General features: G+C 38.4%; 1 protein-coding gene across 2 annotated transcripts in view; it reads left to right on the top strand.

The window, feature by feature from the left end:
- The window catches only part of LOC126070315 (BRCA1-A complex subunit RAP80-like), a 186,671-nt gene that overhangs the window by 87,392 nt on the left and 74,073 nt on the right, over window positions 1–25,206 (top strand). For both annotated transcript variants that reach the window (XM_049874381.1, XM_049874382.1), the window contains exons 7-10: window positions 3,654–3,718; window positions 5,787–5,863; window positions 9,432–9,532; window positions 14,629–14,782. In XM_049874381.1, coding sequence (XP_049730338.1) covers window positions 3,654–3,718; window positions 5,787–5,863; window positions 9,432–9,532; window positions 14,629–14,782 — 397 coding nt within the window. The remainder of the gene's footprint in view (window positions 1–3,653; window positions 3,719–5,786; window positions 5,864–9,431; window positions 9,533–14,628; window positions 14,783–25,206) is intronic.

The raw sequence follows: 25,206 nt of genomic DNA, 5'->3' as shown, positions 1-25,206 counted from the left end.
AAACCAAACCCACTGCTGTTGAGTCGATACTGCCTCAGTGATCCTGTAGGACAGAGTAGAACGGCCATATTGGATGTCCAAGTATGTAAATCTTTACAGAAGCAGACTGCCATATCTTTCTTCTGTCATAAACAGGGTGCCTCCTAAATTCTAAAACGGGTTCGTAACTAAGCTTGAAGAAGGTATTGGGTCTAGAAGACCAACTGTAATTTTTCTGTCTCTCTTTTCTGTATTACATTTTTCTCCCTGCAGACTGGCTTCCTCTCCTTGTTCCACACAATAGGTGGAAAACATCCTATAGCCCCCTGAATGTTAGTTTACTCATAGAAAGATTCCCTCTCTCCCAATTCCAATTCCAAATTTCCAGGAAAGGCATTCTGGTCCACTTGGGGCTAGAGGTCCTCGACAGCCCTATCAGCTGTTGTGTGAGGGGGGTATGTGTCAAATTGTACAAATGGCTGTGAGTCCACTGCTGCAGTTAGGGGTAAGAAACACTCCTCAATAAAATGTATACTTAGTAAGTATACATTGTAGGCATTAACATTAATTACAGAAATGTTGGGAAAATGCTGAAAAGTTTAAAGAATACAAAGCATCCACAATCCAGTGTTATATTCCTTCATCCTTTTTTTTTCTATACCTATTTTTTGTATGGTTCAGATCAGATTATATTTTTTTGTATTTTTAGCTTAACATTATGTAACATTTTTCTCATGACGTTAAAACTGTTTATAGACTTTATTTTTAATGACCACATAATATTCTAGCTTATGGATATATATAGTTTTTTTTTTTTAAAACTATTCCTGGATATTTTGGTTGTACTTAATATCTTTCTATATAAAACTTTTCTTTGTTTGAAATTAGTGTCCTCAGCGATGGGGAATCAGATAGGGTTAAAGACTTATGACCATTAAAAACAACTTGCTTCTTATTGCCAAATTGCCTTTCAGAAAGACTGTTCAAATTTGTAATCACTCCCTCTAGCGATGTATGAGAATGCCTGGTTCACTGCAGCCTTGCCAATATAGAATATTACCTTTAAAAATTAAATCTTAATAAACTAGGTAAATAATGAAAACCTTATAGTTGTAATTTTACCTCTCATCCTGATCTTTTGCTTTCAAGAACTGAAGGTAGAAATAATTTATGTGTTAGTCTGTTAAACATTTTCTCTTGAACGTGACTACATTTGAAACTCCTCGGTTGATAGAGATAGCAAGAGAATTCCAGAAACAGGGACTCAGGAAAACATTCACCTTGGGGCAAATGGCTTAGTTTATATGAAGATTGTAAAACTTTAGAATCAGACTGAGGACAGTTTTTGGCATCACAGAGAAAAAGGGAAGTTGTTCAAGGAGGCCAGGAGGTCACCCTGACAGGGCCTCATGACAGGGAGATAGAAGGGGGGTAGTATATTGATGTGGGTGTTACTTTTTGGGATCTGATTTTTTTCAAAAGTCCAGATACTAGAATTTTTTCCCCAGAAATTACAAGATTGTGTGGGTGTGTGAGGACTTTGACTAACTAAACTTTAAGCTGATACTTACGCCAAATGTCAGTTTGTTAATTTATTACAGGAGAGAGACATTTTCAGTGAATAGAACGCTCATGTCCACCATCTACAGTACCTACTTCCTAGGATGAAGGTATCTGGGGGCTGAAATTGTAATTAAAAAGCGGGAGCCTTAAGGAATGGAAAGGCCTGATAAGCTATGACTGCCTGATAACAGAAGAAAAAAAAAGAGAGGACATTTATTTGGTGACCATATGATTTGTCTATTCACTTTCACTTTCCAGGTTGTAGGGCTGATTCTGGCTCTTTAGGTTTTCCTTTTTTAAATTCAGTGAAAATTATTCCCTTTCCATGAACATATTTCTCCAGACAGTACAATGTATTGATTAGGTCACAACTTCCTTATTTAAAGTTACATTGCTATCCTGCTTTTGTTCACCTAGATTAGATTTGGATATTCCCATTGGTGTTTGCATGTTTTACTCTCTTATTTTCATATTCTGGAAGAGCTTCGCGTCACCCCTGTGTTCAGATTCCTGCCATTGAGGTGTAAGTTTAGAAATTAAAAATGATTTCTTAAAATGAAGATGTTTTGGGGCTTCTATGTTGAAATTGGTGGGGAAGAAGATAATTTGAGCAAGGCAATATAGTAGTAGTGGTTAGAGCATAAATTTTGGAGCTGTGTAGGTCCCAGCTCCACTTTTGACCAACTGTGTGCTCTTGGGCAAATTGTTTAACCTCTGAAAAGTTTCACTTTCCTCATTTCTAAAATAAGTTAATAATTTCTACCTCATAAGGTTCTTATGAAGAGTAAAGGAGATAGCGCATGTAAAGCAATAGCATAGCACTGGCACATAGTAGATGCACAATAGTTGTTTTTTTTTTTTTTTAACAATTACACTGGGAAAGGAAGAGAGATATGCTTTAGCCTGTCATACAGATAGATGGAGGTGCCTTATAACCTGTTGCTTCTGAAGCCCAAGGCTTAGTCAGCTAGTCCTTCCAAGAAGGTAAAATTCTATGGAATGGCCACTAGGTGTCAGTACTGTCTCACTTTTTTTTGCGATTTCTGGCCTGAAGCAGTGTTTTGTCACTGCTGAGTTCAAACAAATAGTCAGAAGTATTTATTGCTGTCGTATTTTAGTACTTTTGACAGTTTGTTCAGCCCTCATTTTTCATAATGGCTACATTCCAGATCATTGTACAGCTTTATCTTCCCTTTGACTGAAGGCTGAACTCAGCTATTCCTGTTTTTTAGTATATTTCATCATTTACCTGAGTGCTAGAGAGATGCCTAACTTGTTTAGGTTATTTATATTCTTTTGGGAGACACTGAAGACTTCAGCCGGTAGTTTTACTGCTACTGGAAGAAACCTCACAGTCCAGGCACTTTCTCAGAAGTCTCCCTAAGGCAGCAGGGGCTGGTTTTTCTGTGCTCTTCTACGTAACTACATTTAATGAGTTGACATCTGCACCAACTCTACCATTAATCAAAGAAAGCAACCTTTTTCTTATCCAGTCCCTATTTGTTGTTATTCTTAGAAGATACCCTGCAGCTAGATATCAAAACTGGTGACAGATTGTAGCAAAGAAATCATTACAACCTCTTCTTTGGGATGCCCTCTGTGATGACTCGGTTGTGCTGAGAGAAACTTCTTTCATGGATTGCAGTGTTTGTCCCAACTCAGTGTTCCCATTGAAATCTGGACTTTTTTCTCTATTTCTTCCTTCTACAACAAAAGTTTTATAATGCTTTTCTGAAATTAATTCATTTGCCTTACAAATTAATATTGCCATAGGTACTGTACTTTACAAAGTGCATTGCATGCATTATCTGGTTTAATTCTTATAAGCACATTCTCTGAAGCAATATTAATACCCATTTTAAGATGATGACAGATTCCGAGGTGACTTCCCCAAGATGACAAATTTAGTAGATGATTCAGCTGGGATTGAAACCCCAGTCATGTGACTCCACAGGCTCTATATGCTCTTTTTACTGGAACATGTCAACTTAGGTAAAACGTTTAATTACTAGTTGCTGAGTAGAATATTGAACAATTATTTTGTTTTTTTAAAGGAGGGAAACTTACTCATCTGTGCCTGTATATTTAGGATGTTACATATTTTTTTTCAGTCTTCCCAAGGTCTATTTGTTGAAGAAACTTCTGAAGAAGGAAACTCTGTACCTGCGTCACAGAGGTGAGATTGTGTATTGCTATGGGTCTGAATTCTTCTCTGATGGTACCAGCAAAAGGGAGCTGAACCACATGAGTGAGATTGTACAAGAACAGCTTATCAGGGAGCTTTTAGCTCTATTGTAAGCTTAGGCTATGAGGAATCGTTATTATCTCCCACTTCTCAAATGTGCATCTCATAGAAGCCTAGAATATTAAGTCTAGAAGGAATCTTAGAGGATTTCTTATCCATCCCAACCATCATGGCATAAATTCCATTTATACTATTCCTGAAGAGTAGTCCTTTCCTGCTACTCTCTTGCTTAACTAACTACAATAGCTTCCTATTGCCAATTTGAAGGCTCTTCACGGTTCTTGTACTCCTCATGTTCTCTTTGTCCTTGTTCCCTCTGCTTATGCTTATTTATTTTATCTGCATTTCCAAACCATATACTCGTTTAAGTCTACCCTTAAAACTTACATCCTCTTGAAGCCTTCATATCATTCAGGCCACACAGAACCCATATCACCCTCACTCTCTGTCCTATGCAACTTTTAATCAGAGGGTATCTCATCTTTCCCTTAATGGTTGTATTTGCATTACCTCCTCAATTCTTGCTGATTGATTGATGGGGCTACCTTCTCAAGTCTTCTCACTTTAATAATGAATAGTGGTTGGTTAGTTAAAACTACACTATTAACTGGTTCAGCCTTCCAGTCACTTTTCCCTTTTATCCGGTAGTTGACCTTATAGGGGTTTCTCAAGAGCTTAATTTTGGGTTGAGTGACTGTCATCTTCCATATGAAAGTTGAGGTGCAATTACCATTTGCTGCAATTAAGGTGCTGGTCTTAGGCTTTTGGTAAATTGATAGTAATAGGTTTTTGTTTTTTTTTTTCCTGGGCTGATGACTGTGGCTTTGGTTTGATTTTCCTGCTGTTAAGCAGTTTTGAAAGTGGTTTTAACTGAAATATGCCTTCTGCTTCCTGCAGGCCTCTCTGCTTTATTGTGTTGAGCTCTGTGCAGATGTAGGTTTTAATAAATGATTATACGCTTTGTCACCAGGAGATAGTTGGAATCTCAGGCAATGTGGTTTGACTTCAAATGGAGTAGCCCATTTTATAAATGTCAGCTAATTATTTTGTGATAAATTATTTTGTGATGGACCCTTTGAATAGAGCCCTAATGTTACATGCAGAGTAAACTGTGTCTGGCTTGGGTTTATAAAAAATGCTTTGAGATATTTCATTTAGAGAGAGAAATAACTTGTGGTTTCCTATCAGGATTTAGTTATTTATCATCAATCAGTGGTGGCTATTGTCTCTTCTCTGTGGTCCTTGATTGATGTGAGGATTTGTGTTTTTAAATATCCCCTTGCATACTTGATCAAACTAATCGTAAAGCTCTATGAAGCAGGAGAGGGTAGTTGAAATGCTCAGATCTCTCAGCCATGTGTTTCTGTGTCAGGAAGAGATTGCACTCCATGAACAAGGCAGGGAAAACCAGAAAGTCAGATGAGAGAAACCATTCTTAATTAAGTTTTGCTCAGAAGAGATATTCAGCTTGGGTGGGCAGAATTTTGCTGTAGGGCAGCTTGGAATTGTGTCTTATTTTTGTTGCTTGAGAAGCCACATCTTGAGATAAAGGGGAAATTTAACTGCAAGGTGAGAGGAAAAGCTGGTGTGTTGTCAGGAGAATCTCCATGTCCTCTCTTAGGAGTTTACAAATCTCTAGTCTTCAGAAGGCTGAGATGGAGGCTATAAAACGCTTTTGACATCTTATAATGGAGTGGAGATTTTGTCTTCTGTGATATTCACACATAGTCCTTACCCTTTGACCTTCCTTTGTGAAGACTCCCAAAATGGGTTCTTTTCATTCAGCAACTTCACTAGGACTGAAGTTGTAAGTATGTTTATTTTCCCTGTTTCTGGCCTGGAGTTTTCACTACCAATGCCTTGCTTCCCTGTTGTGCCTTTGTGGTTTTTGAGGCAGGTATGGATTACCTGTGGCTTTGTGAAGGACTCCCCATTGCTTTAGGCCCTGTGCTCTGGGTTATTTTCCTGGGAATTCACTTGGGGTTTGGTTCTTTTCTAGCATTGCTGCTTTGACCGGTAAGAGAAGCTCAGTCCCTATGCCAGAGAGTTCTGCAGAAGAAATCACCATTTGCCCTGGTAAGCACCTCATTGTCATTTTACTGATACCTAGCTATCTACCTTCTTATGATCATTAATTTTCCCCTGTCTTTTCCAACCCACTTTCAGAAGGTTTATATGTATAAACACCACACACACACACACATTTTAAAAAATGAGCTCTGATTCTCTACCTTTTGTCCTCTTAGTGGTATTTTAGTTTTGAAATCAACATAGTTTTTTGTCTGCTTGTTTGTTTATCAACCTTATCAGAGATGGCAGTGAAGTATCAGGAATAACAACTGTACTTTCAGAGCCAAGAGACTTTATATTTTGCTTTATGCGTTCTCAAAGTTGGTCTGTCCTCAGATATGCTTGTCATTAAGGCAGGTTTTTCACAGAGCTTTTTACTAGATTTACATTACCACTCACTGGAGTCTTATTGCATAGGGAGTGCAGAATTGAATTTTGTGCACAGCTCTCTCATTGACTAATTTTTTTGTTTCTGTTAAGGCACTTAACCTTGTTAATTGTAGAGATGAAAAGACCTTGTTTGGGCACAAAAGATGCTTATACAAAGTGGCACAGGGATGGATTTAGATACATAAAATGATTTTAAATGAAGTAAGATACACACTATTTAAGGGACCTTTTGAGTTGAATCATTGTGTGATATGAAGAATTATTTTATGATATGAACCACTACTATCTAAAGAATTTGTTTTAGTTTATATTTTCTCATAAGTAGAGCCCATTATACTTATCAGTGATCTCACTCGTGTGAAATAATAGAATTTCTATTAATGTTTAAACTCTTTGGATAGCAAGTGTTGTGCAAATGTTACTGTAAGTCATTATCATCATATTTGATTTTTCTCTTAGGTCTCGTATAGCCTGTGAGGGTCATAGAGAATTCTCTTATTTTGATTTCTTTTCAGTTTTTATCCACCGACACTCAAATTTAGCTTACTTATAGTCTAGGGAAGTTCTATAAATGTGACATTTGATGGCATGTCAAAAATCTTTATATTTTAAAGTTAATTATGTTGGTTTTTATTGAAAGTGGTTTCCTAATTCATTTCAAATATATTTGAATTACTACCTAATGATACCCACTAAGAGACCCCACTACCGAGTGCTCTGACTTGGCAGGAGCACTCAGGACTGCTGTGCTGTATTTGTGAAAAGAAAGCCTTACCCCTCTCTGGGACTGTTCGCTTATGCCATCCTGCTGGGAAGTCACTCAGTCCGTCTCTCCTGGATGATTGCATGTGACGTCACCATGGGATCTCACAGGAGGAGCTTGCAAATACAATGATCTTGAAAGCCCTAGTTAATGAGAGAGGAAAAAGCAAGCCCTTCTTGACTGAGGTTAGATAGCTTTTATGATCATGACTTGCTGTCATTAGCCTGGTAATTAAGCCCCACTGTTTGATGACATAAACCACTTCTAAATGAGATCGCAAAAGGTTTCTATAACATTAATGTTCCTTTTGCAAAGAAAATGTAACTTCTCCATGAAGCCAAACTTCTGAGTCTCTTTTTAAGTGTACAGTTTAGGAGTTGTGCATCTAAATTGTCTGGAAATTTTGTTCTAAATGGTTGAAACAGATTGATTGTGGTATTCTGTGTTACCTATTTCCTTTCGTCTCGTATTTCTGACTTTCCAGGGGTCTAATACTCAAAGTTACAACATCTTTTTAGTGTTACTCGCTTTGGTTAGGAAGCAAGATTATAGCCATATACCCACATTGTGCATGCTTCTAGCATTGTTTATTTCTAAGGAGCTAATGCCCTCTTAGGTTGTCTTTATAGCTGAACATTTCAACCATCCGCAGAAAGCTAAATTTAAGACTTTTTTATTATTGCAGTAGTCTAAGCCGTGAGTGGCTCTTGTTTTAGATTGAATGTCTTTTTTGATTGTATCTCTCAGGGAAACTTGACAAAGAAGATTTTGAGGTATATGCACTGTAAGCCTTTTTCTAACAAGATGGTGAAATCTCTCTGTGTATGTATATCCAATTTTTTAAGAATTTGATGTATTGAAATACATTTAATACTAGAAATGTATTTAATTCTTCTGTGGTGATTCAGAAGATACCTGAGGATCTTCAGGCACTTACTTTATTTGCCCAACATTAGCCATTCATTTTATTTGTGAAGCACAGAAGTGCCAGTTAGAGGTACACTGGGTACAATGTCAGATAAAAGAGAACTTACTGGATTTACATTTGAGATAAATTTCTTCTCCAGATTTATTGCCCTTCTTTGAAATGTAATTACCATTCTTTCATTATTGTATCTGATAGGTGGCTTTCTCTATAGTGTAGACCAGGAGTTGGCAAATTTTTTCTATAAAGGACCAGATAGAAAATATTTTAAGCTTTGTGGGTCGTAGTCTCTGTTGTAGCTACTCTACTGTACCATTTTAGCACAAAAGCAGTCATAAAAATGACAAATATAACTAATGAGCCTAGTGGTGTTCCAATAAAACTTTATTTACGAAACAGGTGACTGGTTGGATTTGGCCCATGAGCTATAGTTTGTAAACTCCTAGACTACAGGGAACCTCATCTTAAATCTTTGTATTGCCAGTAGCTAGTACAGCACCTGAAACTTGTTCAGTAAATGTTTGTTGAATTAATGTTCAATGAATAGGTGTTGCCTAAAGAATAAAGAAAGAGATATTTTGTCAGAATGTATTTTCTATTTCTGCTACTAATTTCTATAATCATACCTTAACCTCAGTACTAATATTGACAGGCTTTTGTTTTTTGTCAAAATAAATACATTATAAAACTGGAACTAACCTGTTGCTATCAAGTTGATTCCAACTCATAGTGACCCTGTAGGACAGAGTAGAACTGCCCCATAGGGCTTCCAAGCAGACTGCCACATCTTTCTCCTGCAGAGCAGCTTGTGGGTTCAAATCGCCAACCTTTGAATTAGCAGCCAAGCTCTTAACCACTGCACTACCAGGGCACCTAAACCAGAACTACACTGGAAATAAGCCAAATGGATCAACTGGTGAATGGATAAACAAATTGTGATATATCCATAAGATGAAATATTACTCTGCAATACAAAGGAACAAACTACTGAACTAATACATGTAACAACATGGATGCATCTCAAAGGTATTATACTAAGTGAAAGAAGCCAGACACAAAAAACTATGCAATATATGATTCCATTTACATGATATTCTGGAAAAGACAAAAGTATAGGGATGCAAAGTAGATTGTTTATAGTAAGGGGCCAAGTGGGACGGGATTGACTACAAAGGGATATGAGAGAACTTTCTGGGAGTGCTGGAAATATTTTTTTATATTGATTATGGTGGTGGCTTCAAGACGATGTACCTTTGTCAAAACTCATCAAACTTTCTCCTAAAAGTGGGTGATTTCTATTATAGGTAAATTATGCCTCATTAAAGCTTTAAGAGGAAAAATAACAATCTGTATTGCTACTGCAGTAGTATTATCATGCCCTCTACTTTAGGGAAAACAAGTGTTTGTTTTCAACTATGAAAGCACTGAATGAAAAAATAATGAAATTTGTACTCTGAGATTAGAAATCATGTAGTTGTTTTTTTTTTTAATTATAGAGACACAGCTAAGTTCCTCTGAAACTCCTGACTTCGAAAGAGAAGTTTCCCCATCTAGCAGAGAGACCCCGGATGAAGTAATAATAATGGCAGATCAGGAGGTGAATATTTTCTTCTATAATTTTTTTCAGTGTTTTCTTTCAACTGGTATTCCTTTCTTATACAACGTTGACTTTTGCTGAAAGGGTTTAGGTGGCAGAGGATTGTAGCTTTTGGAACACTTATCTCAGAGAGTTACTTATAGTTAAGATCAGTTCAGCACTGTTTCTAAAAATAACAGTAGTTACCATTTCTTAAGTACTTTTATATCTGTTATTATTTCCATTACAAATGGGAATCTGAGTCTTAGGAAGTTTAAGTAATTTGCTCAAATTTACACTGCTAATAATGGTAGAATTAGAATATGAACACACGTTTGTCTCTGAAGTCTGGTGTATTTTTCATTACATGAACAATCTTGGAAAAAGTCTCTATTTTTATATAATGACATAACTTTCAGCCCTAATTTCTAGACATGATCAGAATTGCGGAGTAAAGACAGCTGCATAACAAAATAAGCAAACCTCTGTTTGCATTATCTTTCATATCTTCACATATCTGGCAACTACCGTAAAGCTGATTGATACAAGTTCATAATTCTGGTTAAAATTTTTTTTTTCCTTGTGTGTTTTTTTGTGTATTTTTCATGTTGGCTCTGACAAAACAGACTGTCAAGAATTATTTTTTTTTAAATCTCAAAAATCTGTTGCTGTGAAAATGAGACTAAAGGGGCATACCAGCTCAGGGGCAAGAGCTACAAGGCAGGAGGGATAGGAAAGCTGGTAATAGGGAACCCAAGGTCCAGAAGAAAGAGTGTTGACTTGTAGCAGGATTGTTAACCAGTGTCATGAAACAATATGTGTACTGTTAATGAGAAATTAGTTTGCTCTGTAAACCTTCATCTAAAGTACAATTAAAAAAAAAAAGAGGAAGAAATCTACATTAAAAAAAAAAAATCTGTTGCTGTGAAAGGCAGCCTGAGGATTAAACATCCCTCTGTGGAAACAAAGATTTTCGTTACATTTGTATGTATTGTCTTATCCTGAGTATCTTATAAAGGCTTAATTCTCTCATTCCTTTTTATACTCCAGGTTTTTTTTAGAAAGTACTTTGTACAGCAGAGGTTAGACCCCCTCCCTAGTCTCTGCACTGCAGGTAGCTAGGTAGACATTGTGCTTTTATGAATCATGCATGTTGCCTGGTTCCCTGGAACCTGATCTGTTGCGTGACAGACCAAAATTCCCTGATGCCAGTGGTAGTAGGAAGATACGACACTCCCTGTAGCAGAGCAACTGAGGACAGATCCTGCTAAATAATGTCAAGGTGACCTCTTGGTCCTTTTCCCAGGGAGGGACCAGAACCTTCTAAAAGGGGATGAGGAAACAAAGTGCTATTAACATAGTCATCCTAACATGTAGAAGAAGCCCTGTAAGCTTTAGTTAATCAAGGCCAATTTCTTACCCATCTATGACTGCAAAGGAGACTTCTTTGTTTATAGAGCATGAGCCCTATTTAGAATTTACAGTGTATATGTCCACACCACTACACATCAAAAGGATGGAATTGTATTGCCCTTCTCACATTGAATGTCTTCTTTTCAGTGTTGCTGTTTGCTGTGATATCTGTAGATGTCCCTAAATAGTCTTAGAAATTTCCATTAAAAGAAGTTAGAGATACTGTAGCTTTTAAGTCATTCAGTAATCAGTTATGAGTGACAAGTCACTTACTAGAAGGGTGGAATCTGAACATTTTATGTGCACAAAGATAGTATCATAAGGGGTATACCAATCACAAAGGGATAGTATCATAAAAATTCTTGCCCTTGGAATCTGTGTATAGGGTCAAATTCCTTGTTTATTGGAAAGTGTGTGGTATTGTGCAAGTTGCTTAACGTTAGAATTGGAAGACATGTCTTTGAATCCCAACCCCACCACTTAACTTTGTGATCTTGGGCAAATTATTTAATTCATGTTTGTATTTATTTATTCAGCAGATGTTGATAGTTTGCATACTGTGTGCCAGTCATTGTTTTAGACTTTTGAGATGTGAGGATAAATAAGAAAAACACATTCCTGCCTTGGAAGAATCCTGCTAAGGGAGGAGACAGGCATATACACATAATTATAATGATAATGTGATCTGGCAAATATGACAGAGAGATGCACAGGGCATTAGGGGAGCACAGAAGAGGAATGCTTCTCTAAATTTCAGGTCTTTGTATATAAAATTGATGTAAAAATATCTGTTTTACTGGGTTGCTAATGAAGATTAAATTAGATAAAGAATGTAAAACACAGAGGAGGTTTGACACAGAGTTGAAGCGTGCATGTGGAAGCAGTTATTTTACTGCTTTGTAATGTATTGTGGAAGCAGTTATTTTACTGCTTTGTAATGTATTGTGGCCATCCAGTGATGGTTAGTTTACTAATGACAGAGAATTGCTCTACAGTATTTGAGGCATTTGGAATACCCACAGCAGAACTGTAATCTCTCTTGATTTGGTTTCCCGCAGTAGTCAGGTTCCTTTGGAAATGATATCTTCTGAATATCTTGCCTGAGAATTTCCGTTGGTTGGAGTCTCAGATGGCTATCCTGTTCTCGAAAGAGTTAGTAGAAATTATTCAGAGTTAAACAGCTAGTTTAGTCAGTAGGGTTTTAAATAAACTGTGTTAAGAGTCTGTGATAAGAGGGGAAAGGTGTAAATAAGCAGCTTGCAAAGCTATACATACACTGGCTGGCAGAGGGCAAGGTAGGGAGATCTGGTGATTTACAGGACATGCTTTTATTTTCACTGTGTCCATTTCTCGAGGTAAAGTTTTTTTAAGGCCAGAAGGTAAGGACCAGTCTTTAAGAGATCGAGATTTGGTGTCCCAGCACCTCTTCTGAGAAATAGCTCTATAGTATTTTAAAGAAGCGGGAAGCAGCTCTGCAGAGACCAAATTCATGACTACATGGTCCTAATAAAAGCAGCTTCACTTGTATTTTCCCCCTTGAGGTTCCTCCATAGTAGTTAATATTCAAATAGACCTTTTTAATGGTGCTGGAAAAAATCTTATTTTAATATAAAAATTTTCAAAAACCTTCTGGGTTGCCTGTGAATGTAGTTGGAAGTGGTCTTGTATTCCAATAAGAAAATAATGGACAGGTTACTCCCTCTTGAATACATTAATAGTAGAAGGTACATTCTCTGCATTGTTATAGGGCTGGTGATGAATACAAAGGAGTATAGTGCTGAGTATGAGCACCGGTGACATTCATGTCACATAACGTTTTTGTACTTTGTGAACTTTAGAATGCCAGGTAACTGTTGTCAATCGCCAATAACTTTCAGCAACTCAAGACTATTTTCAAATTTTAGGATATATTGATTTCCTCCCCCCGCCCCATGCCCCCTGTTTTATGAACATAGGAATCCCAATAAATAGCGCCTAGAACTTCCAGTCCCACTTGACTCTCTCTACGCTTTAGGTAAGAATACTGGAACCGGATAGCCTCCCAATACCTGGCAGGATCAGCTTCCAGAAACAAAGTGGAGTGGAGGCTTTTTGCTTCTGCCACAACAGAGTTGAATTAAATACTGGAGATTTTGATGCCAAACAGGCCTGGGTTTCAGTCTTGGTTGTCTACTTACTAACTTTGTGATCAGCAGGTCGCTTTGCCTTTGCAATCCTCAGTTTCCCCTTCTGTGATATTGAAGCTGACGCCATCTCTATCCAGTTGGGTGGTTGTGAGGGATGCATATATAAAATGCTTGGCGGGGCCTGGCATAGTATAGGAACTCAGTGAGTATTAGTTCCTTTCTCATCTTTCTCCCTCGCCCCCCCTTCAGAGCATATCTTTTTTAAAAAAAAGTCAGGTGTGTTGAAAAGAGGACCTTTTCTGGCAGTTGTAGAAATTGTTTGACTTGGCGTTTAGATGGCCTGTTTCCCTCTCTGTTGGGTCACATTCACAAGCAGTAGATTTTAGGGATGGCCTAGACTTAAAAAAAAAAAAAAAGAGACCAGAAAATCCCAGTTGGCTCAGAGCTCAAATTATATACCACTGCAAAGTTGGTCCTGTTTTTTTCTTGTACAAGAAGAAGGTTTTTTTTTCCTCTTAGTGAGGCATAATGACAACCCAGGTGCTCTTTGCTCTTAAACAGAAGCCGTGGCTATGCAGGACAGTTTCACATAGATTGGATAGGACATGCTGTCCTTTGAAGCAAGTGTTAGGCAGTCGTGCTGCAGTGCTCACGCATACTGTTGAATTAATCACTGCAGAGTTCTCGGCTCTGACCCGTAGAAGTAAAATAAAACTGCCTCTGAGAGACACTAGCAACTGTAGGAGAAATGGCGACTATAAAACAGTGAGGAGCAAGAGAGATAAGGCATAAGAACAGCTTTGGCAGAATTGATTTATTAATTCATGATTTTTCTTTGGGCCTCCTTAAATGTTTGGGTCTCAGTTTTATTTCCTTTTTCAATCCTGAAAGTCAGAGTATCACATTCTGAATAAAATCCAAGAGGTGTTATGTCTTACTGTTCTAAGCCAAGGCCTAGGTTCTTAATTTAAATCCTAGTTGTGCTACTTTCAGCTTAGGGCTCTTTTCTTTCCTAACCCCTTATGTCTTAAAGTCATTTTCAGTGAGCACACTTGTTTGATGACATTGAAAAAGTGTCTTTAAGATGCTGTTGAAATACAAACTCTAGCATGGAACTGAAACACAGCAGGCCAGTGACCCAACATGGACAGTGTCTCGCAGTGTGGCAGAGAGGAGTGTGTTCAGATTTTGGAGTCAGGTTGTCCTCAGTTTGAATTTCAGCTCTGCCACTTATTGTTCTGTGACTTCGGGCAGGTTGCTTTACCATTTCGGACAGCACTTTTCTCGTGTAAAAAAGGCATGCTAACGCCTTTGTGAGATTGTTGTGAAGACTAACTGAAATAATGTATACAGAGTGCTTGACACATGGTAGACACTGAACAAGTGTTAATTGTATTAGTAGTATCTCCCAATCCACAGTCCGGAGTTTGGTAAACTGATTGGTATTGTCTCTTTGAAAGTAAATGAGACATAGGCTGGAGTCTGTTGCAGTTCTTTGGGGGAAAAGATATTTTATAAACCAAAACCATTATAATTGTTGTTTATCATGTTCAAAAAAAAAAGGTTTTTTTTTTTCAGGTTGGTAACAGAGAAGATGCTGAGAAGGAAATACCTACTTCTACCTTCTCATCCAGTAACCAGGTATCCTGCCCACTGTGTAACCAAGGCTTCCCACCCACAAAGATTGAGAGACATGCCATGTACTGCAATGGTCTAATGGGGCAAGACACAGGTAAAGATTCATCAGGACAAACTCTTTCTTTATCTTACAGTCTGCTTGATGGCTTTGTAATCCTGTGTAGTACAGTGTGAGGAAAACAGCTGTTCTTACAAATGAAAGATTTTTTTCTTTTCTATCTGGTTAATTCTCTAGTACTTTTCATGTTCTTTATTATTTTGGCAGGCACATACTTAGCAGAAGGGAGAGGAAAAAATCTCCCATCTTTTAGAGTTTCCATTTATTTTTTTGCTATAGGTGGACCAAAAGCCAGTACAATGTAGGGGACCTTACATTTCAACTTACGTATTCAAAATATTGAGAATCCTGTGGAACTTGAGGAACCAAGTTCTAGAGTTGCCCACTTTTCAATCAAAATAAGTCCTTTGTGATTTTTCTGTAGAAATTCAGCCTAAAGACAGCAGCTGAAAAATATGCTTAATTTATATTTATGTCCTACATGTTTCTGTTGAGTTACCCTGGAGCTCTTACTACTTCCTCACCTGGACTCCAATCCCAAACTCTGTTCCCAGGAAAGCAGAGGAGTATGCAGATGGTTTCAGTGAGGACCCCCAGCTCCAAATTCTCTGTCATGGGGCCAAAAATGTCACCAGAGTGGGTTACTTAGTCTAGCAAACTAACACTATTGGGAACATTAAGAGGAAACAGTTCTTGTTTAGTGCTGTGCATAAAGACTCTTAAAATGTCCACAGAATCCTTGACCAAGTAATTCCGCTATTGGGAATAATAGCAATACCTTATCTTCAGTACTCACTATGTACTAGGCACTGTGCTTTCTTTAAAATGTCTCATATAACTTTACAAAAACCAAGTAAGGTAATTACTATTATTTGGCAAATACGTAAAGGAAGGCTTGGACACTAGCACAGGGTCACATGCTAGTAAGTGACAGAGTTGGGATTCAACCTCAAAACTGATTGGACTCCAGAGCCCATCTCTACAAAATAACCCCAAGATACAGAGATAGCATTAGGCACAAAGATGCTCTGTACTGTGTAATTGTAACAGTGGCAGTTTGAAGCAGTGCGAATACACAATAGTTAGGTAAATGAAAGCAATCTAGATTATAGAATATTATGTAAGCATTTAAAATATTTTTACAGTTAATTTTTAGTGGTATAGAGGAAATTTATGCTGTAAGTGGAAAAGGCAGAATACAACATGTAGTGAGATCTCAACTATGTAAAAATAAATCTGCACATGGAGAGATCTAAATTAACTGTTAAATAAAAAGAGTCAAGTTGCAGAATAATATATATAGCATGATCCCATATATATAAACTGCCTGACTCACTGTAAATATTCAATAAATGTAAGCCATTACTGTTATTACAATGACTATATACTGCTTTTGTAATCAGAAAAATCAACAAATTTATTTAAAGTACAAGTTTAGATACTTCTTTATTTAATAAATAAGAAGTATTACTTAATGGGAAAAAGATGTGGCATTCTGCTTCTGTAAAGATTCCAGCATTGGAAACCCCATGGAGCAGTTCTACTCTGTCCTGTAGGGTTGCTATGATTCGGAATTGACTTGATGGTAACGGATTTGGGTTTTTATATTATTGAAATATTATTGAAGGAAGGTTAAATATCATGTGCCCTTTTTTCCTGGCAATCTTAACTTATACTTACCAAATATTTAACAAGTACACAGTTTCAGATTTAAATGCCTCTAAGTTATGGGGATAAAGTAGCATTGAGAAAATTTTTTCAGCATTTTTATCTAATGTATTTTGACCAGAGACATTCAGCATATTGACCAGAGACAGTTGTGCCAATATTATTAGAGTTTAAAATCATATACAGAAAGTCAAGATCAAGGGTAGTATTTCAAGGGGCTATGATTAACAAGCAGATTCTCATGGCACATACCTCATACTATACCAAAACTGTGACTTGGTACACTCTTGGAGAAATAAACTATCCCACTCACTCTGTGCTTACTCTTCTACTTTCCTTTGAACAGAGTTTGGGAGTGGAGGTGGGATGGGGAAGTAGTTAGAGGAATTACGCCAAGCACCTATGAGGGTGCCTGACACATAGTAGGTCCTCAGTAATTTTCCTCTCTTTACTTGGTTTCCCTACCAGCTTGCCTGCTTCCATCTTCCTTACCAAAGACAGAAATTAATGATTTTTCTGGTTCCTCTCAGCTTTATGACTGGAGTCAGAGGCCAGGCCCCCAACCTAATTTTTTAATCTCAGTGAAAGGAAGCCTCTCTAATTATGGAAGGGAAAGAGTCATTGGTCTTGAAAGCCTAACCCAGGCTGGGAGACCATTAGCCCAGTGCCTAATGGGGTAGAATAAAAGAGAGGACTTACTTCCTAGAGTTAAAAGTATCCAGCTTTCTTCTCCTTCCGTTTTCCCCCTACAGCTAATCCTAGACGTGCTTGGTTTGCCTGTGTAAAAGAAATAGTAATTAGAGTCATTTACGTGAAGTGTCTACCATTTATGCCTAGTTACCGTGCAGCACAGTAACAATTATGCATGTCATTAAATATGTGTCTAACTTTGCTCTAAGTTTTATTTGATTATAATACTATACTCTGGTTAGGCTGGTGCAGTCTGCTCAGTCTGCTCGCATGACTGTCTATTTACAACTTAGAAGAAATCAGAGAGAGTGTTCTTTAATGGCATAGTTTTGGGGGTAGGATCTATTAAGTTAATTAAGACCAGGACAAAAGCAGGTTACCTTTGTGTTTGCTTTTTGGAAAACATATTTGAGACCATTTTTATTTAAACACTTAGGAAGAAAAAAAGCTACCCACTTACTCATTTAGTATTTACTAAGTAGCTGCTATTTTATATACCAGCTGGAGTCCCTGGGTGGAGCAAATGGTTAACACAGTAGGCTACTAACTGAAAGGTTGGTGGTTCAAGTCCACCCAGAGGCCCCTCAGAAGAAAGGCCTGGTGGTTTACTTATGAACAATCAGCCACTGAAAACCCTATGGAACACAGTTCTACTCTCACACGTGTGGAATAGTCATGAGTAAGAATCGACTGGATGGCAACTGGTTTGGTGTTTTGGTTTTTTATATACCGATACAGTGAACATAATAGACAAAGTCCCTGTTCTCATGGAGCTTATATTCTAGTGGTGGGAGACAGATAATAAATAAATATGTGTCAAGTTGTGATAAGTATTGTGGAGAAAAATAAAACAGAAAAAGGGGGGTAGGATGCTGAGGTCAGGAGGTAGCAATTTAAAATAGGTGGTCAAGGAAGGTCCCATTGAGAAGGTGACATTCGAGCAGAAACCTAAAGGAATTGAGAAGATAAGCGTAGAGGATTTTGGGGAAAGGGGAGCATGTTACAGATAGAGGTAACAGCAAATGCAACAACCCTGAGGTGTGAACATGTTTGGTGTATATGAGGAATGACAAAGAAGCCAGTGTGCTGCAGTAGAGTAAGTGAAGAGGAGATAACGAAACCAGAGAGGTTAATTGTGGAGGAGACAGGTGGACAGATCCCATAGGGCTCTTAGGCCATCGAAAGAACTTTAGCTTTTACTCTCAGCTAGGGAGGAACCATTGGAGGAATTTGAGCAAAGAATTAATATCTGACTTACTCTTTTAACTCTAGGTTACTCTTTTAAAAGGATCACTTTGGCTGCCGTGTGGAGAGTAGATTGTTGGTGTGGAGGATAAGAGTGGAAGCTGGGAGAACAGTCAGTATTTTATTTCTGGTGGTATGATAGAGTAAGAGAAGCATGGTCTTTGAAACTAAGCAGATCTGCACTTAAAATCTTAGCTGTAATACTTGAAAAGCTACTTGCCTCTTTGAAGATCAACTTCCTTGTCTGTAAAATTCACCTTACAATATCGGGATTGTTGTGAGAACCAGAGACACTTTATAAAAAGTACCTAGCAGTCATTCAAACAAGGGATACTGCGTAGTTTAAAATCAGGAAAGGTGTGTGTCAGTGAAAAAGAGGAAGACCCTCGACAGGATGGATTGACACAGCAGCTGCAACAATGGGCTTAAACATAGCAATGATTGTGAGGATGGCTCAGGTCCAAGCTGTGTTTTGTTCTATTGTACATAGGGTTGCTATGAGTCGGAACCGACTCAATGGCACCTAACAACAATAGCAACAGCACTGTGCTGGAATGTGGTAGATCTTCAATGAATGGTAGCTGCTATTTTTATTAAATAGCCTTTCTTGTCTGTGTAGTCTCTCTGAGGTCTGTGTTTCTGTATGCTAATATGTAAAGGATAAGGCATCAGCCAGATAGAGCTAAGCAAAAGATGAAAGGCATAAGAGTCAAAGTGGTAAGAATAAGTGAGTGAGCTATCATAGGAGAGTTAGGGAAGCTAGAAGCATTAACTGCATATAATTTGGGCCTGAATATAGGGCTGTGGCTTAAAATCAGGATACTGCCAGGGTGATTTTTCTCTTAGGAATATCACTTAGAAAAATAAGGGGAAGAGTAGGTCCCTGGGTGGTACAAAGAGTTTGTGCTTGACTACTAACCTAAAAGGTTGACAATTCAAAACTACCCAGCAGTGCTGCAGGAAAAAGGCCTGGAGCTCTGCTTCTATAAATGTTATAACCAAGAAAACCCAATGGGGCATTTCTACTCTATAACACATGGAGTTGCTATAAATCGGAATCAACTTGATGGCAACAGGTTTGGTTTTAGGGGATCCTTTCCTTTTTATGGATTTGCCTTAGAGCTAACAGAGAAGAACTAAGGCCTAGAATAGGCTTGACATGGGTGACTAGGTAAAGTATATAAGACCTGAAGACCCCCAAGTAAAACTTACTTCCTAAATTTGACCAAGTTGGACTTTTTCTGTTTTATATACCTATATTTACCTACCTGAATGTAATTTGTACCTTATTCAGTCTTCTTGCTTGTATTAATGTGACTTTGTGATAACCAGGATGATTAGATTAAGTATATTGTTATTGGCACCTAACAACTGAGATGTTAGCAATGGGGCAATAACATAGATTAAGTAGAAACAGCATGGGTTTTGGAGGCAGACTGACCTGTGGGGAGATACACAAATCAAACACAGACACTGATCTCACTAGGTTATAGTTCAGTTGGGTAGATAAGACATACACATGAATAACTGTAATACAAGGTCAAAACTACTAAGTACCATAAAGGTCATACAGATAAAATCCTGTGTTGTTACAGAGGAAATGTGATTAGAGATTGAGAGGGAAGGGCATTAATGTAAGAAAATAGTAGGCAAAAATCACATAAATAGAAAAATGTAAAGGGTGTACAGAAAACAGCAAGCAATTCAAGGTGGCTGTAGTATGGGCATAATGAAAGGAATAACTTGAGTTACATGGGGCAATATGGAGCAAAGTTCTTTTCAATTCTAATAGAATTATTTGTATATTTACCCCACTATAGTATGTAGAGCCTTTTTATAGTATGTAGAGCCCTGGTGGTGCAGTGGTTAAACATTTGGCTGCTAACCAAAAGGTCGGAGGTTCAAACCCACCAGCCACTCCATGGGGGAAGAAATGTGGCAGTCTGCTCTTGCAAATATTTACAGCCTTGGAAACACTGTGAAGCAGTTCTGCTCTGTCATGCAGTCGCAATGAGTTGCCATTGCCTCAAGGGCAGTGGGTTTGTCTTTGGAGTCCTGGTGGCACAATGGTTAAGCGTTCGGCTGCTAACCAAAATGTTGGCAGTTCGAATCCACCAGCTGCTCCTTGGAAACTCTGTGAGACAGTTCTGCTGTGTCCTATAGGGTCCCTGCGAGTCGGAATCAACTCGTTGGCAACAGGTTTGGTTTGGTTTTTTGGTTTGCTTCAAAAGTGCTTTCCAATTTTTTTCAACCCATTAGTTCTCACAAAATTTCCAGATTTATGCAGCCCCCTTCTTGTGTGAACACTGTCAAAATCTTGCTTTCTTGAGACAGAAGCAGTACTGATCCTGCAGAAAGATTTAATTGGTATACACAAAAGTGCCAGTGATATGGGGAAGAGTGTTGGAATATGTGGAATTAAGGGGGTTTGGGCAGCAAGGACAAGGAGCCCTCGTGGTGCCGTGTTTAAAGCACTTGGCTGCTAACTGACAAGTTGGCAGTTAGGACCTACCAGCCGCTCCTCGGGAGAAAGATGTGGCAGTCTGCTTCCATGAGAATTACAGTCTTGGAAACTATGGGGGCAGTTCTGCTCTGTCCTACAGGGTTGCTGTGTGTCGGAATTGACTCGACGGCAGTGGGTTTTGTTTTGTTTTTGCTTTGTTTTGGTTTGGGCAGCAAGGAGAACGGAAAAAGAATTCATTGTCACTGATGATGACAGGAGCAAGCTGAAGACGTAGGAGGAAGAAATAGCCTGGTCCAGGGCTCAGCAGGAGCTGGATGTGCAAAGTGGCACATTTAAAGGAATTGGTACAACTCTGCAGAGCAATTGTGAATTTAAAAACATACTTTCTTTTTCTTCTCCTGAATATAAAACTAATAGAAACAAAGTCAGAGCACAGGTGGTGCGGTTGTTAAGCACTTGGCTGCTAGCTGAAAGGTTGGCAGTTTGAACCCACCAGCTGCTCTGCAGAGATGTGGCAGTCAGCTTCCGTAAAGATTTACAGCCTTGGAAACCCTATGGGCAGTTCTGCTCTGCCTGTACATTCACTATGAGCCAGAATCAACTCGATGGCAATGGGGTTTTAGAAATGAAGACAACCAGCTAAACCTCCATATGTATTTTGCCATATTTCTTTTTTTGTTGTTGTTGGATGTGGGAAAGCACCATTTTGTTTTTTTCAAGATTGGGATCCTACTGTATATTTTCTATTTGGCTTCTTTTCACCTAATATTATAAGCATTTTTCATGCCCTTAGAAATTCTTTATATTTGTGAGGTTGTTTACCATTTAACTTTAACAAATTATACAAAATGTACTTAATTCTTAGTCTTCATTGGGGAAATGCTTTTTGACAGAGGAAACCAGAGTAACAGGTGCAGCTTATAAAATAAAATGCAAAAATGTTTAGGAAAAGAATGTTTTGGAGTAGAGCCTGGGCCCTGAGTCTTAACAGCCATAAAGTAGATTCCTCGTCAGTAGGCTTGACTCCAGTACTGTGTTTGCTGTTTTATGGAGAGGTCACCATCTTATTTGAATTCCCCTGGTACTCACATAGAAATACATCATAACTTGGTTTCTGGAAGAACTCTTATACCAATATCTCCATCCCAGACTTGATATGTACTGCTGGATGTACCTCTCTCTTCTTTGATTAATATTGTAGAGTCGGTTTTCACCAGCGGTCTCAGTTGCCGTCTTAAACAACCTTTCTGTGCATTAATAAAGTTGCTGTGTGATGTGGCATTTAAATGGCAGTGTGACTACAGTCCTTGTCTGCCTGAGCCCTCAGCTTTTTCACTTTTCCCATCTTGTTCCTCTTAACATTGACTTTGGCTTTCCTCTAATTCCTCCCGTTGGTGACCTCCTCGTTGTGCCTTCATGTGAAGGGTCAGGCCACAGGATTTGTTTTAGCGGTTTTCTTCTGTCAGATGTGTTCATCTTTCCTCGAAAAATAGAATAGCTCTTATTAACACCTGAGTTAACACCCAAAGCATTACGTGTTGAAGAAATATTAACAGCTAAAAAAAAAAAAATTTAGAGGAGTTGTCACACTTCATGATCTAGTCACAATTTTAAATTCAGGTATCTAGAGCATTTTAAGAAAAGAAAGTTCAAAGAATATTAGATCAGTGATTTCCACTAGAATTATTCTATAACCACAGTCAGGACTGTAATTATCTTAAAGGATATGTATTATTGCTACCTCCATTTTACCATTGAGGAAACTGGTACCAGATGGGGTTAGTACTTGTTCACTGTCACACAGTTAATAAGCAGCAGACCCAGGGGCCCAACCCCAGGTCTACCTGACTCTAGAGCTGACATTTTTCTTTATTGCAAAATTCTGTCTGTCCTCCCATGAGTAGAGATGGGGACACAAACAGCCAGGGGAAAGGTTTAGGAGACCGTAGAAACCTAAAGTCAGTTTCATAAAGGCAGAGTACTAAAATCTTTTACCTCTGAATGTAAACATGAAATCTGATCTCATCAGAATTGACCTTGTCAGCTTTTCAATTACCTGGAAGAAACAGTTTGATGGATTCAGACTCTGTTGGTGAACAGAGCTCATGTGGTATAAGTCACCTCTGTAAAAGCATGTGTGCAAAGTCAATGGATCAGATGAACAATCATTTCTGGTCGTGGGGATGGAGCCTGACCATACACAGACTGATCTGTTCCTAAGGAGTTTTCTAAGGGCTTGATCTAAAGGAAACACTTGATGGCATGATATTATTTTTAATAAGTGAGAGGATTTAATTTGCTAAGGCTTCTTTCTAAATCATACCTAACACAATAGCTGCCATTTATGAGCACCTGCTATATGCCAGGAACTGTGCTTTTTGTATATTCTTTTTTAATCTTCACAACAGTCATTTGAGACACATATTTTCCCACTTGTGTAGAAGAAGGCAAAGTAAAGTATTACGATGATATGTGCAAAAACCTGGAGATAGAAAACCAAAAGGGAAGAACGCACTCAGCATTTCTCAAGCTGAAAGAACTGAAGGAAAAATTCAAGCCTCGAGTCGCAATAGTGAAAGATACTATAGGGAAAATATTAAGCAATGCAGAATGCATCGAAAGAAGGTGGAAGGAATACATAGAGTCACTATACCAAAAAGAACTGGTCAACATTCAGCCATTTCAGGAGGTAATATATGATCAGGAACCAATGATACTGAAGGAAGAAGTCCAAGCTGCACTGAAGGCATTGGTGAAAAACAAGCCTCTGGGAATCGACGGAATACCAATTGAGATGTTTCAACAAATGGATGCAGCACTGGAAAGGGCTCACTAGCCTATGCTAAGAAATTTGAAAGATAGCTACATGGCCAGCTGACTGGAAGAGACCCATATTTATGCCTATTTCCAAGAAAGGTGATTCAACTGAATGTGGAAATTATTGAACAATATTTTTAATATCACGTGCAAGCAAAATTTAGCTGAAGGTCATTCAAAAGCGGTTGCAACAGTATATAGACACAGAACTGCCAGAAATTCAAGCTGAATTTAGAAGAGGACATGGAACCAGGAATATCATTGCTGATGTCAGATGGATCCAGGCGGAAAGCAGAGAATACCAGAAAGATGTTTACCTGTGTTTTATTGACTATGCTAAGGCATTCGACTGTGTGGATCATAACAAATTGTGGATAACATTGAGTCGAATGGGAATTCCGGAACACTTAATTGTGTTCATGAGGAATCTGTACGTGGATCAAGAGGCAGTTGTTGGAACAGAACAAGGGGATACTGGATGGTTTAAATTCAGGAAAGGTGTGCGTCAGGATTGTATCCTTCCACCATACCTGTTCAATCTGTGCTGAGCAAATAATCTGAGAAGCTGGACTAAATGAAGAAGGGGGCATCAGGATTAGAGGAAGACTCATTAACAACCTGCATTATGCGGATGACACAAACTTTGCTTGCTGAAAGTGAAGAGGACTTGAATCACCTCCTGATGAAGGTCAAAGACCACACCCTTCAGTATGGATTGCACCTCAACATAAAGAAAACAAAAATCCTCACAACTGGAACAATACGTAATGTCATGATTAACAAAGAAAAGATTGAGGTTGTTAAGGATTTTGTTTTATTTGGATCCACAGTCAGCACCCATGGAAGCAGCAGTCAAGAAACCAAGAGGTGCATTGCATTGGACAAATGGGCTGCAAAGACCTTTTAAAGTGTTGAAAAACAAAGATGTCCCCCTGAGGACTAAGGTGCACCTGACCTAAGCCATGGTGTTTTCAGTTGCCTCATATACATGTAAAAGCTGGACAATGAATAAGGAAGACTGAAGAAGAATAGACGCCTTTGAGTTGTGTTGGCAAATATTGAGTATACCATGGACTGCCAAAAGAATGAACGTCTGTCTTGGAAGAAGTATAGCAAGAATGTTCCTTAGAAGAAAGGATGGTGAGACTACATTTCACATACTTTGGACATGTTATCAGGAGGGATCAATCCCTGGAGAAGGACATCATGCTCAGTAAAGAAGAGGGTCGTGAAAGGGAGGAAGACCCTCAACTAGATGGATTGACACAGTAGCTGCAACAATGGGCTCAAGCATGGCAACGATTGTGGGGATAGTGCAGGACTGGGCAGTGTTTCGTTCCGTTGCGCATAGGATTGCTATGAGTCAGAACCAACTCAATAGCACCTAACAACAACATAGAAGGGAAAACTGAGGCTTGACAGGTAAATAATTTCCCCCAAGGTCAAATATTTAGAAAGTGACAGAGCCAGGATGCACAACCAGGTTTAACTCAAAAGCTTATTCTCTAAAATTTTGTCTGTGTTTGGTTAAAAAATAAAAGTTTCAGAATACTAAATCCAGTATAATAGTCAATAT

This window comes from Elephas maximus, chromosome 2, assembly GCF_024166365.1.
Source record: "Elephas maximus indicus isolate mEleMax1 chromosome 2, mEleMax1 primary haplotype, whole genome shotgun sequence".
Classification (NCBI taxonomy): Eukaryota; Metazoa; Chordata; class Mammalia; order Proboscidea; family Elephantidae; genus Elephas; species Elephas maximus.
Note: the sequence above shows the minus strand (reverse complement) of the source record. Positions and strands in the feature narration are given on the sequence as shown.